General features: G+C 44.5%; 1 protein-coding gene across 2 annotated transcripts in view; it reads right to left on the bottom strand.

The window, feature by feature from the left end:
* RARRES1 (retinoic acid receptor responder 1) overlaps window positions 1–4719 on the bottom strand; it is a 45194-nt gene extending 40475 nt beyond the window's left edge. The window contains exon 1 of one of the 2 annotated variants that reach the window (XM_032485477.1): window positions 4204–4719. In XM_032485477.1, coding sequence (XP_032341368.1) covers window positions 4204–4482 — 279 coding nt within the window. In that variant the 5' untranslated portion in view covers window positions 4483–4719. The remainder of the gene's footprint in view (window positions 1–4203) is intronic. The other variant, XM_032485471.1, reaches the window with a different exon arrangement.
* Window positions 4720–15380: the final 10661 nt, after the last annotated feature.

Below are 15380 nucleotides of genomic sequence, written 5' to 3'. Positions count from 1 at the left end.
AACGGAAAGATATACCATGTTCTTGGATTGGAAGAATTAATATTGTTAAAATGGCAATAGTACCCAAAGCCATCTACAGATTTAATGTGATCCCTATCAAATTACTCAGGACATTTCTCACAGAACAAGAACAAATAATCCTAAAATTTACATGGAATCACAAAAGACCCAGAATTGACAAAGCAATACTGAAGTAAAAGAATGAAGTTGGAGGAATAACCCTCCCAGACTTCAGATAATACTACAGAGCTACAATAATCAAAACAGCATGGTATTGGTAGAAAAACAGATATATGGATCAATGGAACAGAATAGAGAGCCCAGAAATAAACTCACAAACTTTTGGTCAGTTAATCTTTGACAAAGGAGGCAAGAACATACAATGGAATAAGGACAGTCTCTTCAGCAAATGGTGTTGGGAAAACTGGACAGCAGCATGTAAATCAATGAAGTTAGAACACTCCCTCACACCATAAACTCAAAATGGCTTAAAGACTTAAACATAAGGCAAGACACTATAAACCTCTTACAAGAAAACATAGGCAAAACATTATCCAACATAAATCTCAGCAATGTTCTTCCAGAGCAATCTACCCAGACAACAAAATAAAAGCAAAAATAAACAAATGGGACCTAATTAAACTTACAAACTTTTGCACAGCAAAGGAAACCATAAGCAAAACAAAAAGACAACCTATGGAATGGGAGAAAATATTTGCAAAGGATGAGACTGACAAAGGCTTAATCTGCAGAATACAACTTAATTTGCTCATACAACTTAATAACAAAAAAACAAAGAACCCAATCCAAAAATGGGCAGAAGACCTAAAAAGCAATTTTCCAATGAAGACATACAAATGGCCAATAGGCACATGAAAAAATGCTTATTATCGCTAATAGAAAAAGAGAAATTCAAATCAAAATTACAATGAGGTATCACCTCACACCAGTCAGAATGGCCATCATTCAAAAGCCCTCAAACGATAAATGCTGGAGAGGGTGTGGAGAAAAGGGAACCCTCCTACACTGCTGGTAGGAATGTAGTTTGATGCAGCCATTATGGAAAACAGTATGGAGATTCCTCAAAAAACTAAAAATAGATTTGTTAAGTAGGTTAGATAGAAATGAGCACTGGGCAGGGAGAGAGGAAGGGGAAAGGAACAATCCACAACACAAGGAAGCTGAGCTGTCAATCAACCAGAGCGCAGGGAACTTGAGTTGCCAATCAATCAATCAATCAATCAATCATGAAACCAGGATATAAAAACAGGAAAAACAAAGAAACAGAGCCATTTTTCCTCTCTTGGGTTGGCACTCTCCCAATTCTCAGGAGTGTATCTTTCATTATTTTTTTTACTTCACTAATAAAGATCTTACTTGTATCATGCTTTTTGTCTTTCATCAAAAATTATTTTTTTCTAGGTGACTAAGAACTGAGGTAATTCTTATTTCCCTTTTCCCAGTAACAGATTTACCATATGATCCAGCAGCCCCACTCCTGGGCATATATTCAGAGGAACCTTAATTCAAAAAGATACATGCACCCCAGTGTTCACAGCAGCACTATTTACACTAGCCAAGACATAGAAACAATCTAAATGTTCATCAACAGATGACTGGATAAAGAAGCTGTGGTATATTTATACAATGGAATACTACTCAGTCATAAAAAATAATAAAATAATGCCATTTGCACGAACATGGATGGACCTGGAGAATGTCATTCTAAGTGAAGTAAGCCAGAAAAAGAAAGAACAATACCATATATCATTTATATGTGGAATTTTAAAAAAATTTATTTACAAAACAGAAACAGACTCACATAGAAAACAAACGTGGTTATCAGGGGGAAAGAGGGTGGGAAGAGATAAATTGGGAGTTTTATATTTGCAGATACTAACAATATATAAAAAATAGATAAACAACAAGTTTATACTGTATAGCACAAGGAACTATATTCAGTATCCTGTACTTACGCTGAAAAGAATATGAAAATGAACATATGTATGTTCCTGTATGACTGAAAATTTGACACACTGTAAACTGACTATACTTCAATAAAAATATATTTTAAAAAATCATTTGGTTTACTGGCTTTCAAATTTTTATCACCTGAAACCCACAGCAAGAACTGCATGCTTCATAATGACCCAGTTCAAACAAATAAATTTGCAACATTTTGAGGCACTACTTTTTTTTTTCTGCAATGCATTCTAAACGTTTGTATTCCAAAATATTTCATTAAAAACAAATAAACACAAACAACTGCAACCTACTAAACAGACTTCATAACCCACTAGTGTGCCATTAGTTTGAAAAAATCCTGACTTGGTCCCAGCCTCTCATCTGCAAAGGGTGCACTGACTTCCAGCATGGAGAAGGATCCCTACCAGCTGAGCTACACCTCTCTCCCACCCACTCACCTGCTCACCCGGGGTCAGTCCTGGAGGAATGACCAACACTGCAGCAACTCAGCACTCATTCTAATAATGTATTGATTGGATAAAGAGTTTTGAGGGTCTTATCATTTTCCACCTCTTGGCAATGCTACAGCTACTCTTGTTTTTGAAGCAGAAACTCCTTGCATTGAAGGCTCCAAGCAGGTGCTGTCTGTTCTCCTTATTCAAGCAATTTGAATCAAGCAAGCAATTACACTGAATTCTTGGGAGAAACTGAAATCACTTTGGTCTCTAGAGATTCTTGACTGAAAAAGTCACTAGGTTCCTTCCCTTTTTTAGGCCAAAAAACAAAAAAGGATCCCTTTAAAACTCAGCAACATTATTACAGATGAAAACAGTAACTGAGTTCTCTATGAAAAGAAAGGAAAAATTTTAACTCAGATTTTGAGAGTTTATTTTGTGAAAGATGCCAAGTATTTTATTCTTTTTAATAAGCGGGTGACTAAATGCATGAAAATGCAAACTACTTTATTATTTAATTCGTTTATGGTCATAGAAGGAAGAAAAAATACCTAGGATTTGAAAACTGGTGCACCTTAGATATGCGACCTTGGTTTTCTGTAGGGACTCTTTCCCACTGACAGTCAGGGAGCAAATCTTCAGGGGGGCCCTTTTTGGGCTCTGGGAGGTAGTGATTCTCCTACTTTGATAGAAAGGCCTCAAGCTCTGATCCTTCACTTCTCTGTTGGGCTGGTAAAACTGAACTTTTTCCTCCCTGAGACAGCAAAGTTTGTTATAACAGATGACAAACACAGGTTGCCTTTTTCAAGGAATAATTTGCTTTCATCTATCGTTAAATTAAGCCAACCTGGGTTGTACAGTTAAGTGTTTGAAGAACTAAGGCTAAGCTTCTAAAAGGCGTTCCCCTACCCCTAACACCAGGTCTACAACATCTTAAAAACAAAAAGCCTACTGCCACTTATTAAAACTCTACCTATTTACACTCTACTGAACTCTATTTAAGGCTGAGTCTGCAGTCTTTGAGGAGTATTGGGGGATTACTGGAAAGAGCATCTTTACTTTTGGGGCAGACTTTGTATAGTTCTGTAACTTTCGTAACCTTCTATTTCATGATGAAAGCAATGTATCTCCATCGACACAAAATGGTACCTACAGCCACTGCCTTGCAATCAGCATCCAAAAAAACAAGCTGCAAAATTATCACTCTTTCCGTTCACACAGAAAACAGCCTTGGTTCACTCACTCCCATTAGATTAAAGCAGACGCCAGGATTAGGAAGGGTTCTCGCCCAGGCCTACGCGAAAATTCCTGAAGCTTCTGCACCTGCAATTAACAAGAGACCGTCCAAGGTCCGGCCTGGGAATTAGCTTAGATTTTGGAAATTCCGCCCAGGCCTAATGCTCGAGCCACTGGTGGGTCGCGCCCTCCATGACCACCTCATAGCAACAAACTCTGGGAGTAGTCTCAGAAAAGACCCAGCTTTGCCTATTGGGCCTGTACCTCAGTTTCCCCATACACCTCTTCCCAGGTATGGGAGCTGCCCTTCGAAAACTCCTTAACGCCTCGTAATGCCAGCCGGAACGAGCCGGCTTTCTGCGGACTCGGCGCACCGACGGGCCCTTCCACGCTGAGGCGCGAGCCCGGATCTCCCCCGGCGCCTGGCGCATCGCAGTCTCCCTCCCGGATCCACCGCGGGGCGCACAGGCACGCGCACCCAAAGTCGCCACCCAGGCGGCCCGAGGCCGGACCCCCGCGCCGCCCGCCCGGTCGCTCCCGCACTCACCCACGCGCGGCTCTCCTGCACCTCAGCCAGCATTCGAAGGGCGCTGGGCGAGCCCGCGCGGAAGTTGAAAAAGTGCAGCGCCACGCGCGCCGCTTGCGACAGAAGCCGGCGCGGCAGCTCCGTGTCCTGGTGCCACCCGGAGTCCTCCGGACCCCCGGAGCCCGCGGGCGCCCCCGCCGCCTCCTGGAGGGCGAGCAGCAGCAGCAGGGCGAGCAACGGGGCGGCGGGGAGCGGGTTCCCCCGCCGGGACGCGGGAAGCGGTTGCCGGAGGGGCTGCATGGACGTGGCTGGCGTAACGCTCGACGTATCCCGGCTCGGAGCGGGCGGCGCCGGCGCTCAAGTAAATAAGCCCGCGGCGGGCCCCGCCCCCTCCGCCCTCGGGGCGGATGGCTGGAGAGGGCCTGGGTCTGCGACGGGCCGCGCCCTCTCGGCGCTTCCCGTTGCCCCTGGGTACCCCGTTCCGCCCAACTCCTCCCAGGCTCCGGCTGCCCCGGCTGGGTGCCGGCACACAGCGGCGCGCCGGGGGTGTCCGGGCGGGGCCGCGCCGGCAGGGGGTAAAGGGAGGCCGTTGGAGACGACTCCCCGGAGGGAGCGCGACCCACGCGGCGCCACCCCGTGTCCTCAGCTCAACTCGGGGACCGGCTTCTCTCCCCTGCGGTTGCTGTGATTTCGGAGCCGTTGGGGTTTCAGAGCAAACCTGCTTCAGATCTCCAAGGCTTGGAGCTGTGATTTCCCATAAGATGAAATTGGGAACGAGTGGAGAAAGGATGGGGCGCAGCCTGCGTTAATAGGGGTTCTTATAACACAATGACCTTAGAAGTGAGACAGGTTTCCAGGGAACTGGGGCTGGAGAGGAGGCTGCCGTGGTCAGCAGGGCAGAGGCAGATAAGGACCCAGAAGCCCCACTAAACTTAGAAACAAGTAGGTCACTGATAACCCTTGTGCAGTGTAGATTCAAAAGCCGGGCGTGAAAGCCAGATTCCAGCGAAGTGAGGCATGGATGGGCTGTAGGGCAGTAGAGGCAGCGAGGGTCGACTACTCTTTTTAGACACATGGCAGTGAAGGGGTGAGATGGCCATTATTCTTAAGCCACAGACAAGAGCGAAATACCAGGAGAACCAGGGATTAGAGGCACTCTCAGCAACCATTTTTCCACCTCTCTTTATTTTGTTCAGGTGTCCACCCCTCCCCAACCCCTGACTCCTGCCCCACACTGTGGAGCTAAAGGAAGTGGAAGGGATCAGGGCAGAGCCCCAGGGGGATCCGTACAGGACGAGAGGATAGTGGCAGACCAGTAGGAATCTATCACTGAGGCCAGGAGGGGGAGAAGGGAATGACTGATGGCAGCATTAGTGCTTATGAGATGGTGAGGATCTTGGGAAAGTCATAAACAGGAGGGAAGACACACAGACACAGCCAGGGGAACAAGTGTGGCTGCCTGAGCACAGGGGACTCTTCCAAGGTCAGCTGTTTTAATAGTGATATTAATTACACTTAGGGCAGACTGACATTGATCAGGGACACACATTTCTAAAGTTTTTCATTATAGCATTCATTTTATTAACAGATTTTCTTCAACATAGGAGAATATTTCCTTCATTGAGAACTGTATGTCCTCTGTCCATTTATCTGTGGGGTTGTTGGATTTCTGATTGATTTGTATAAGTTCTTTAAATACTAAGGAGATTGGGCCTAGGTCTATCATGGGTACCACCAATATTTTCTCAGCTCCTACAGTGCTTGTGTGTGTGGATTGTTCCTCCTTGTCAAACACTGTGTAGGGGTGATATTGTTAAATGCACACCATGTTCTCCAAAGGGCCTGTCCTCTTGGGTCACATGTACCACCTCTTGCCCTGTTTTTCCTTCTTGGGGCTGCTGGAAGACTGCCCTACAGGCAGGGAGGGAAGTCTTGGCCAGCAGGATCTGGCCCTCAGCCAGATGTATCCTCGCCAAGAGGGTCCCATATGTCATGTCTCTTAGTTCCTGAATCATTGCTCAGATTACTGTCAGCATTTTTATATAGAAAACTTGGTTTGTGTTTAAGAAATATAATGGTATAAAAAAGTATAGTGACTTAATCACATGAAAAGATCCTGTACAGAGAGTGAAGACATTGATATAATATTTTCTTGGGCTATTTGTAATAGCTATCAAAATTAGCAATGCATATACCTTTTGACCCAGGAATTCTACCCCCATAGTTTATAGAAATGATAAATTCACACATGGACACAGAGAAGTATGTAAGAGAATGTTCCTCTGGATGTGAATTGTAAACTCCTCAAATAATCTCATTTTCTGCTCTCTGTCCCTAGAACAGTGCCTGACACCATAGGCATCAATTCAAATTTTAGGAAAGAATGAAGAGTAAAACGCTGGGGAAAAAAAATCCCATGGCTGAATAATTATGCTCCCTCCATCTAGTGGGATCTGTGCAGCCATTAAGGAGAGGGATCCAGGCATGAAGATACTGAACCATCTCTAAGATGTAATGTTAACGGACAACGAAGTGTCAAGTAGAGCAAATTATGTGCTGTTTGTTTAAAAAGAAACGGTATACACATGAGTACATACATAAATGTGGAAACATACAAAGATGTCTGAAAAGGTTCATAAGAAATCAGTAATTATAGGATGGGGACAGGGGTGTGAGAAACTTTTTACTATATACCCTTTTGCAGTGGTTCTTTTTTTTTTTTCTCTAATATGTGTTACCCATTCTGAATAACTAACTAAATGAAATGCTGTGTATGAATGCACTTCAAATCAGTTTCTTCTGTGGTAGAAAGGTCCACCATTTCTACAGGGACTTTACAATTCCATCACTGAGCATAGCCAGAGCAAGCCTGACCTCAGTTTAGACATACAATTTAGGCTTGTCTTCCTCCCTCTGAGCCTCACTCTTCCACACTCTTTTGCCTCAGGCCCAGTTGTGTTTCCCCACATTAGAATGTCCAGGGGAGGAGCTGAAGAGCTAATTCACACTGTTGGTGTAAATGACTGCCATGGCTCACTGCCTTGCTTTTCTCAGGAGTATTTGTCACTTTAAAAAGGGGCAAAGCCTTGAGCCAAGAGACCTGAGTTCTAATTGAACTGACTGCAGGCACTGGCAGCTGTGCTAAGTAGAGGCATTCAGCAGCCCTGAGCATCCGCACCTGCCCCTTCCTACTCCTTTGAGTAACAAGAGGCCAGATAGCTGAGTGGGAGGGTTTTGAGAGACATTAACTGTTCATTCCCCTCTACCAGAAAGAAGGAGCTGGGACATGTCTTCCCTGGAAGTGGCTAAACACAGGCCTGCTGAAGTACCCTCACCAACTGCCTGAGGGGACTGGGCAGTGATATGCAGAAAAGAAGGGCATGGTGACTCTGCTGTCATGGCTATCCCCAGCTGTCCCGGCTTGGAGAGTGTGGGTGAGGACTCAGGAGCCAGTTCCATGAGCCACAGGCCCCATGTTCCTTATCCAAGCCCTGAGAATACACTAAGAACAGGTGGGGTCGAGTGGGTGCTTAGCCCGCGCGGCTCTGTCATCTGAGGTTACAGAAATTGGAAGAGCCGGAAAGTTTATTTCTTATCACAGAACACTGTTCGGATTTTCCACCCTGGGACACTCTTGACAATTGGGGGTGCTGTTTGTAAATCAGTTTTTGATGAAATTTTCGGCTTAAGATTTTTGACCAGCAGTCTCTTAGTTATATATTTGTAAATACTATGTTTCTGTAAAAATGCATTATCAAGTAAAATGGGAGGAAATACTTTTTCTAGCTAAGAAAAGCAAAAGAATAAAAAAAAAAAAAAAAGGCTGACAAATAGATCAATAGAACAGGAGAGAAAGCCCAGAAATAAACCCACACACTTACGGTCAGTCTACAACAGAGGAAATAACTGGTGGAAAAAAGACAGTCTCTTCAATAACTGGTGCTGGGAAAACTGGACAGCTACATGTAAAAGGTGAAATTAGAACATTCTCTAGCACCATATACAAAGATAAACTCAAAATAGATTAAAGAGCTAAGTATAAGACCAGATACTCTAAAATTCCTAGAGGAAAACATAGGCAGGACACTCTTTGACATAAATCGCTGAAATATCTTTTTGGATCTGTCTCTTAGAGTAATGGAAACAAAAACAAAAGGGACCTAGTTAAACTTAAAAGTGTTTGCACAACAAAGGAAACCATAAACAAAATGAAAAGACAACCTATAGAAAGGGAGAAAATATTTGCAAATGATGCACCTGACATGGGATTAATTTCTAAAATATACAAACAGCTCATAAAGCTTAATATCAAAAAACAAAACAAAACAAATAACCCAATCAAAAAGTGGGCAAAAGACCTAAATAGACATTTCTCTAAAGAAGACATCCAGATAGCCAACAGGCACATAAAAAGATGCTCAACATCGCTAATTATTAGAGAAATGAAAATCAAAACTACAATGAGGTATCACCTCACACTGGTTAGAATGGCCATCATTCAAAAGTCTACAAATAATAAATCCTGGAGAGGGTTTGGAGAGAAAAGAACCCTCCTACACTGTTGGTAGGAATATAAATTGGTGCAGCCAGTATGGATAACAGTATGGAGGTTCCTTAAAAAACTAAAAATAGAATTATCATATAAACCTGCTGTCCCACTGCTAGGCATATATCTGGAGAGAACTCTAATTAAAAAAGACACATGCACCCCAATGTTCACAGCAGCACTATTTACAATAGTCAAGACATGGAAGCAGCTTAAATGTCCATTGACAGATGATTGGATAAAGAAGCTGTGGCACATATATACACAGCAGAATATTACTCAGCCATAAAAAAGAATGAAATAATGCCATTTGCAGCAACATGGATGGACCTAGAGATGATCATATTAGGTGAAATAAGTCAGACAGAAAGACAAATATATGATATCACTTACATGCAAAAAAATGATACAAAGGAACTTATTTATAAAACAGAAATAGACTCACAGACATAGAAAACAAACTTAAGGTTATCAAAGGGAAAAGTGGAGGCACGGGGGAGAGGGATAGATTAGGAGTTTGGAATTAACATATACACACTATTATGTAAAATAGATAAACAACAAGGGCCTACTGTATAGCACAGGGAACTATATTCAGTATCTTGTAATAACCTATAATGAAGAGAATCTGAAAAAAGAATATATATATATATATACATATATATGTATAACTGAATCACTTTGCTGTTCACCTGAAACTAACACATTATAAATTAACTATACTTCAATTTTAAAAATGGTTATAAAAAAGAAGCTATCCCCTCTTCCTCTTGGTGATGCTTCTCTGATTTTCAGCATTGCCTGCCCCCTCCAATGCTGGTGAACACATCTCACTCCTGGGGCCCTGCCAGGGCTCTCCCTCCACCCTCACCCTCCTGGTCATTATCAGGGCTCAGGGATGGGCTCTGGACCTACTGAGGCAAGTGTCGGGCTGCAACTCACAGGCCTGTAAGCCTTGTAGCTGCCCAACCTCAAGATCGAAGAAAGAGACTGAAAACAGGACAGAGACATCAATCATTCTTCAGATGGGGGATCTTTGAAGTCTGAAGCAAAAGGTCTTGGAGTGACACCCCACTGTGCATAGCAGAGGGTGAGCAGAGCTCCACTACTGGGGGAAGAAGGCTATCATTTATAGTGGCTGGGGCAGCGGGCAAGCACGTAGGCAGTTCCTGATTAAGCCCTATAATTAAGAAGATTGCAAAGTCATGTGAGCAAAGCGGGGCCTGGTCGAGCAGGGGGTATACAGAGAGCAAGAGAACAGCCATCTTGAGTGGCCTGATCATACAGCAAGTGAGTCATGAGGTGGGGGCTCTTGCTCTTCTGAGACAGCGTGTTCTTCCCTCCCTTGCTGTGACTCTGAGAGGAAGCCATGGCCCAAGAAGCTGCTGGTGCCCTCTTGCTGTCCTCAGGAGAGTGGGTCTCAGGATGAAGGAAGAGACCAGGCACAGAAAGAAGCCAGGTCCCTCAGGATACTACTGACCTGCGGGCTAATGACCTACCCAAAGCCTGCCCTGTCCAGACTTCTCAGTTATAGGCACCAAGAAGCCAACTTTATTGTTTAAGCCAACTGAAGCATGATTTTGCTGCCCCAGTTAGACAGTTCCTAATGGATTATGGAGTCAGGAACTGCTGTCAGGAGTCAAAGAGATATAAGGCTGCCCCGTGGCGGGTGCCAGGCCTGGGAACACATCAGCTGTCTCTGTCCTGAGAAGACCATGTTGGCAGATTCCGCCAACTTTGGGCTGAACCAGCTGGTGAAGAGACACCCGCTCCCGCCACCTCCCGCAACTCCCAGCCTGGCTGCAGAAACTCTCCAGCCTCAGGGGCCAGGCCAGGCTGTGAGCCCAGATGAGAAGTGACTGCTCCCAGGCTGAGGGCTGTCAGCTGTAGTCTCTCAGGTTTTTCTTTAAGAAGAGCAGGCTCAGGAGGAGTGGGAGGGAGAAAAGCCCCTGGGGGAGGAGAAGGAATCTCTTAAGATAGACACTGGAACCCTGGCCAGGGCTCAGAGTCAGCCCCTGGGGGATGGCCGCACCACTGGCATGGATGGGATCTTTTGCAAAGGCCTGAGTGGCTTCACTGACAAATTCTTCTCTCCCGTGGGGGCTTGAAAAGCAAAGTTGGTGTCAGGGACTAGATGAAAACATCCCCGATACACAGGTGAGCGAGGCCACTTGATGTGATTCCACAACTCCCCCTTTCTCAGCACTGACATTCACACGGACACCTCTGGAAGGACAGTCAGAAGCTGCTAACAGTGGGGTAGGAGGGGCTTACTCAAACTATAAGGCTCTGCTTCACTTCTCTTTCCATTTGCAGATGGCACAGCCGCGCAGAGCGCGGACCTGGAGCCAGGCATGCATTCAAAGCTGCACTGGTGTGAGGCGAGGACAGTTACTTCCCCCGCCCCCAGCCTTGGGGCACCTCCTCCTCGTAGAGTTGTCCGCGAGGCTCATGCACTAATATCCACCCAAATGAAAGCACTTCACAGTAATGGCCATGTATGTGATTGCGATTATTATTATTAACTTTAAAAATCTGGGTATAATCTTGAATAGAATCAGCTGTGAATTTCTTTTCACAGCTCATGAGAAGGGAAGGTAGGGACTAAAAACGGCTGGGTCATTAAATAAAATCTTAGCTATTACTGTTAGCCTTCTTAACCGCATCTTTTATTGGAGCTATTGGCGAGTCAGGAAATGTGACTCCAGAGTCCCTTTTATTCCCCTTGGCAAAGGTGAAGCTTGGTGGGATTGGGACAAGAATATGGATAATTAATCCTTGACCTGAAAGCTGCCTAACCAAAGCTCAGGTGTGATGAGATGATCCTTATCTCCAAACCGTGGAACTAGGAACACACGTGGAGAAAACACAGCTCATCTGGTTCTCCGGGTCCGCAACTACCATGCTCAAAGTGACCTCTTGGCTTGCGTTTTGGTTCAGCTCTCCAAACCTGCACATTTTCCATGCTATGTTCGTGATTCACAACATCTCTCCTGAGACCCCTGGAGGGAAGCGCTTTGCTGGTGAAGGAAAGAACTGCTCAATGGAGCTAGGGGCTGTCCTGGAGCTTTTGACTTCCTAATCTCTCCCTGAGGTACTTGCGACTCATGGGTGAATTCACCATGTCCTAAACACTGGGCCTATACACCACCTCACTGGCTGCAGCGAGCCCCCGGAGATGGCCTTTTCCTTTGGGACCAAGACCAGGGCTGGAGCTTTCAGCGTCATGCCTGCACCCTGCCAGACTCTCAGGGGCAAGGCAGAGGCTGCAGTGCCAAGGGCCCTCAGATGCAGGTCTGGGCTTCAGTGGGACAGCTAACAATTGTTTTCTGAATCTGGGAGGATAAGGAGAGCATTTCTAGCTTGAAGTTATTACCAAGCTTGAGCAGATGAATAGAACTGTTACGCAATTCTCTGTTCCACTTACCTTTGGGCATGAAACAATTCTTTAAAAATCCACTATCTGTTCACATTTAAAACTAAAAGTAATTTAGATTGTGTAACTTTGAAAAAAAACTCCTTCTCTTGCAAAGATTTGACAAGCCAGTTTTGACACAATTGGCAACAGAATTTTTTTTAACGTAATGAAATGAACACAGTCAGTACTACATGTATTGGATTTTGCAATTTTCCAAAGTAAGCCCTCATTTTTGGCGTGTCATGCTGGTTAAGAACACAGCATTGTTACAGGCCAATTATGCATTTTCTGGTGACTTTGGCATGGCATTTTGTTTTTCCATCACTCACTTAAGACAGGATATTTGCCATTTTGAGAATGAACTAACATTCTACTTGGTGACTTGTAAAGTGTGATGCTAAATATATTACAAATTGGGAGTGTTTTGATTTTCCAAGCAAAAAATAATTTAAAGCTTGAAGTTGTAAAGTTTACCCCTTCCTGTTTGAGAAGATGCTACATTCAATGCAGAGTGAAAAAAAAAGATTTAAAATTTTTTTTTCCCTAGCAATTATACTTAGAATTTTATGTTCTCCCAAGAAAAATCCCAATAGTTGTTAATATTTGTATACCATAAACTTCCTGGAACGATTGACTTACACAACTATTTATGACATTACTATTCACCAATCAAATCTGCATGGAGGTTGTTATCAGGGAAACCAAAACCAACTCCACATACCACAGAGGAAGGCATTTGCCCACACATGGCAGCCTATGCAACAGGACAATGTGTTAGAAAACCCATACTCTGCTTTTCTTTCCCTCTTTACCAGGGCATGCATCTAAGAGTGAGGACAAAGTGCTAGTAAATAAACCATCTGGGTAACACAGAGATGACGTAGTCACCAAGACAACTTATACACATGCAGAGGTTATGTTTTTGGAATGTAATGATGCAGTGGGAGGATCTTCAAGGCAGGAAGCTAATCAAGAAAGGCTGGATTTGTGGCAGGTTTAGAAGAGTCGGCCAGTTGTGAGACCACCAAGGGGCAGGCTGTTCTAGGCAGAAGTGGAGGCCTGGGTGAGCAAACACGGATCAGCAGTGAGGCTGCCTGGAATGGCACCAGGAGCTACCTGAGGTAAAGCAAAAAGGTGGATGACCTGGTAGCCCAGAAATGGGGTTTGTTCTTAGAGGTTCCTCAGAAGTTCTGCACACTTAGGCTGAAGGAAGCATATGAGTCAGATCATATGAATATTAGCTTTTGGGAACAAATTCTAGTGCAAAATGGTTTTCATTGGTAAATAACAGAATTATGACCAGGCTTTAGGACAAGGAGGTAATTTTGCTGGCTAGAAAGCAAAATTCTTCCAATTCTTCAAGGACTAACAAGTACAGTCTGGTGCAAAGGGCTCTGGTCTGAGAGGCAGGAGGAGTGAGGTCTAGTACCAGCCTAACCACCCAACTGGCTTCATCTCTTCTGTACAAAATGCCAGGTATGGGATGAATGAGATGATAACCAGGAGTTACATTCTCCTTTAGCTGTTCCTTGAGAGGGAGACTTGCTAAATTGTCTTTTCTTGGGACTAACCTCAGTGACACCTTCCACCTTCTACTAGAAGCCTTGTGCCCTCTTACCAGCATTCGGGTATCACATATTTTAGGCTTTAAAAAATCCAACCCCCCCAAAACAACAACAACAACAATGGTTTAACTGATATGCTTATTATCTGAATTAAAACAACTGAATGTTTGAAATTTGATAAATGAGCTGACTCATTTGAAATAGTGAGGAAACTGATGCAGCAGTCAGGAGAGGACAGGATACGGTGCAAGTATGATTGTGCCTAAATCGCAGGGCTTAAGCTAGCAAAGTTTCATCTGCTGCTCTCACTGTAAGTCCATCACAGGTTGGCTGCAGGTTGGCCCGTATCACTCGCCCCCGGAGCAGGATGAAGGGACAGCCCCCAAGGGAGCCCGCTCCTTGCTGTGGCCGGCCGGGGGAAAAGACAGCAGGGACAGTTGTGCTCAGGCTCCTAAAGTTCCTGCTAGAAGTAACATGTCACTTCTCACCTTTTATTGGCCGAAGCACATCACATGGCCACGCCTAGCTTCTTCAGGGGGTGGGAAGGTACCATATCATTACATTCCCCAGGAGGGAGGGACCTGGAAGTTTTTGGAAGAGCACAAATGCCTCCCACAACAGTTAGTGCCAGGTGAGCCCCAGCCCTGTCAGGGGTCTTCGGTATACTGCATTGGTCTGCTAGGGGCGCCATGACAAAGCGCCACAGGCTGGTGGATTAGATAGCAGAAATTAATTTTCTCACAATTCTGGAGGCTAGAAATCTGAGATCAGGGTTTGGCAGGGCTGGCTTTTTCTGAAGCGTCTCTTCTTGGCTTGCAGATGGCTGTTTCCTCCCCGGGTTCCCTCACAGTGGTCTACCCTCTGTGTGTGTCTGTGTCCCAACCTCCTCTTCTTATAAGGACACCAGTCATATTGGACTAGGACCCACCTTAATGACTTCATTTCACCTGATCACCTCTTTAAAGGCTCTATCCCCAAATACAGTCAGAAGTACTGGGGGTTAGGACTTCAATATATGAAGGTATCATGCTAAAACTGAGGCCTGCCTCACTAATCAAGGCTATAACAATACTAGAAATATGCAATGCTTTTTGATATATTTTATCCTTATACTTGGTGCCAAAACTCTATTGAAATCAATTTCTGTAAATAAATCATTTCTTGCTATGACCTTCAAGACAGAAGCTGTGATTAGAATAATAAAAATGTAAGAAATTTAAATTTAATTGAAGGCCTATAGAGAGGGTTTTCCTAATTCATCTCGTGTCCTAAACTCTCTCTGAACTTATTAGATAGTACGGAGTCCAGAAGACTTTTTATTCGCTTAATAACTCTCTCATGATATATGGTAGAAGGCCATAGTCTGGTTACTCTTATTGAATATCTCCCTGCTAGTAGACACTGACCTTGGCTAGTGATTCTCAAACTTGCTCATGTATCACAATCCCAGTAGGTCTCGGATGGGCCTGAAGCTTTGCATTTCTAACAAGTTCTCAGGTGATACTGGTACTGCTGGTCCAGGTCCAGGGACTGTATGTGGTTTAGGAAGTTGCAGTTGGGGTGATGGAAAACCTTCTTCATAGGCTTCCTCATCTGGGTGCCTGAGTAGCGGATGCTGGAGGCAACCAGGTTAATGTGGGTACACACACTGGCAACTTCCAGGCCCCAG

The sequence above is a fragment of the Camelus ferus genome, chromosome 1 (assembly GCF_009834535.1).
Source record: "Camelus ferus isolate YT-003-E chromosome 1, BCGSAC_Cfer_1.0, whole genome shotgun sequence".
Taxonomy (NCBI): Eukaryota; Metazoa; Chordata; class Mammalia; order Artiodactyla; family Camelidae; genus Camelus; species Camelus ferus.
Note: the sequence above shows the minus strand (reverse complement) of the source record. Positions and strands in the feature narration are given on the sequence as shown.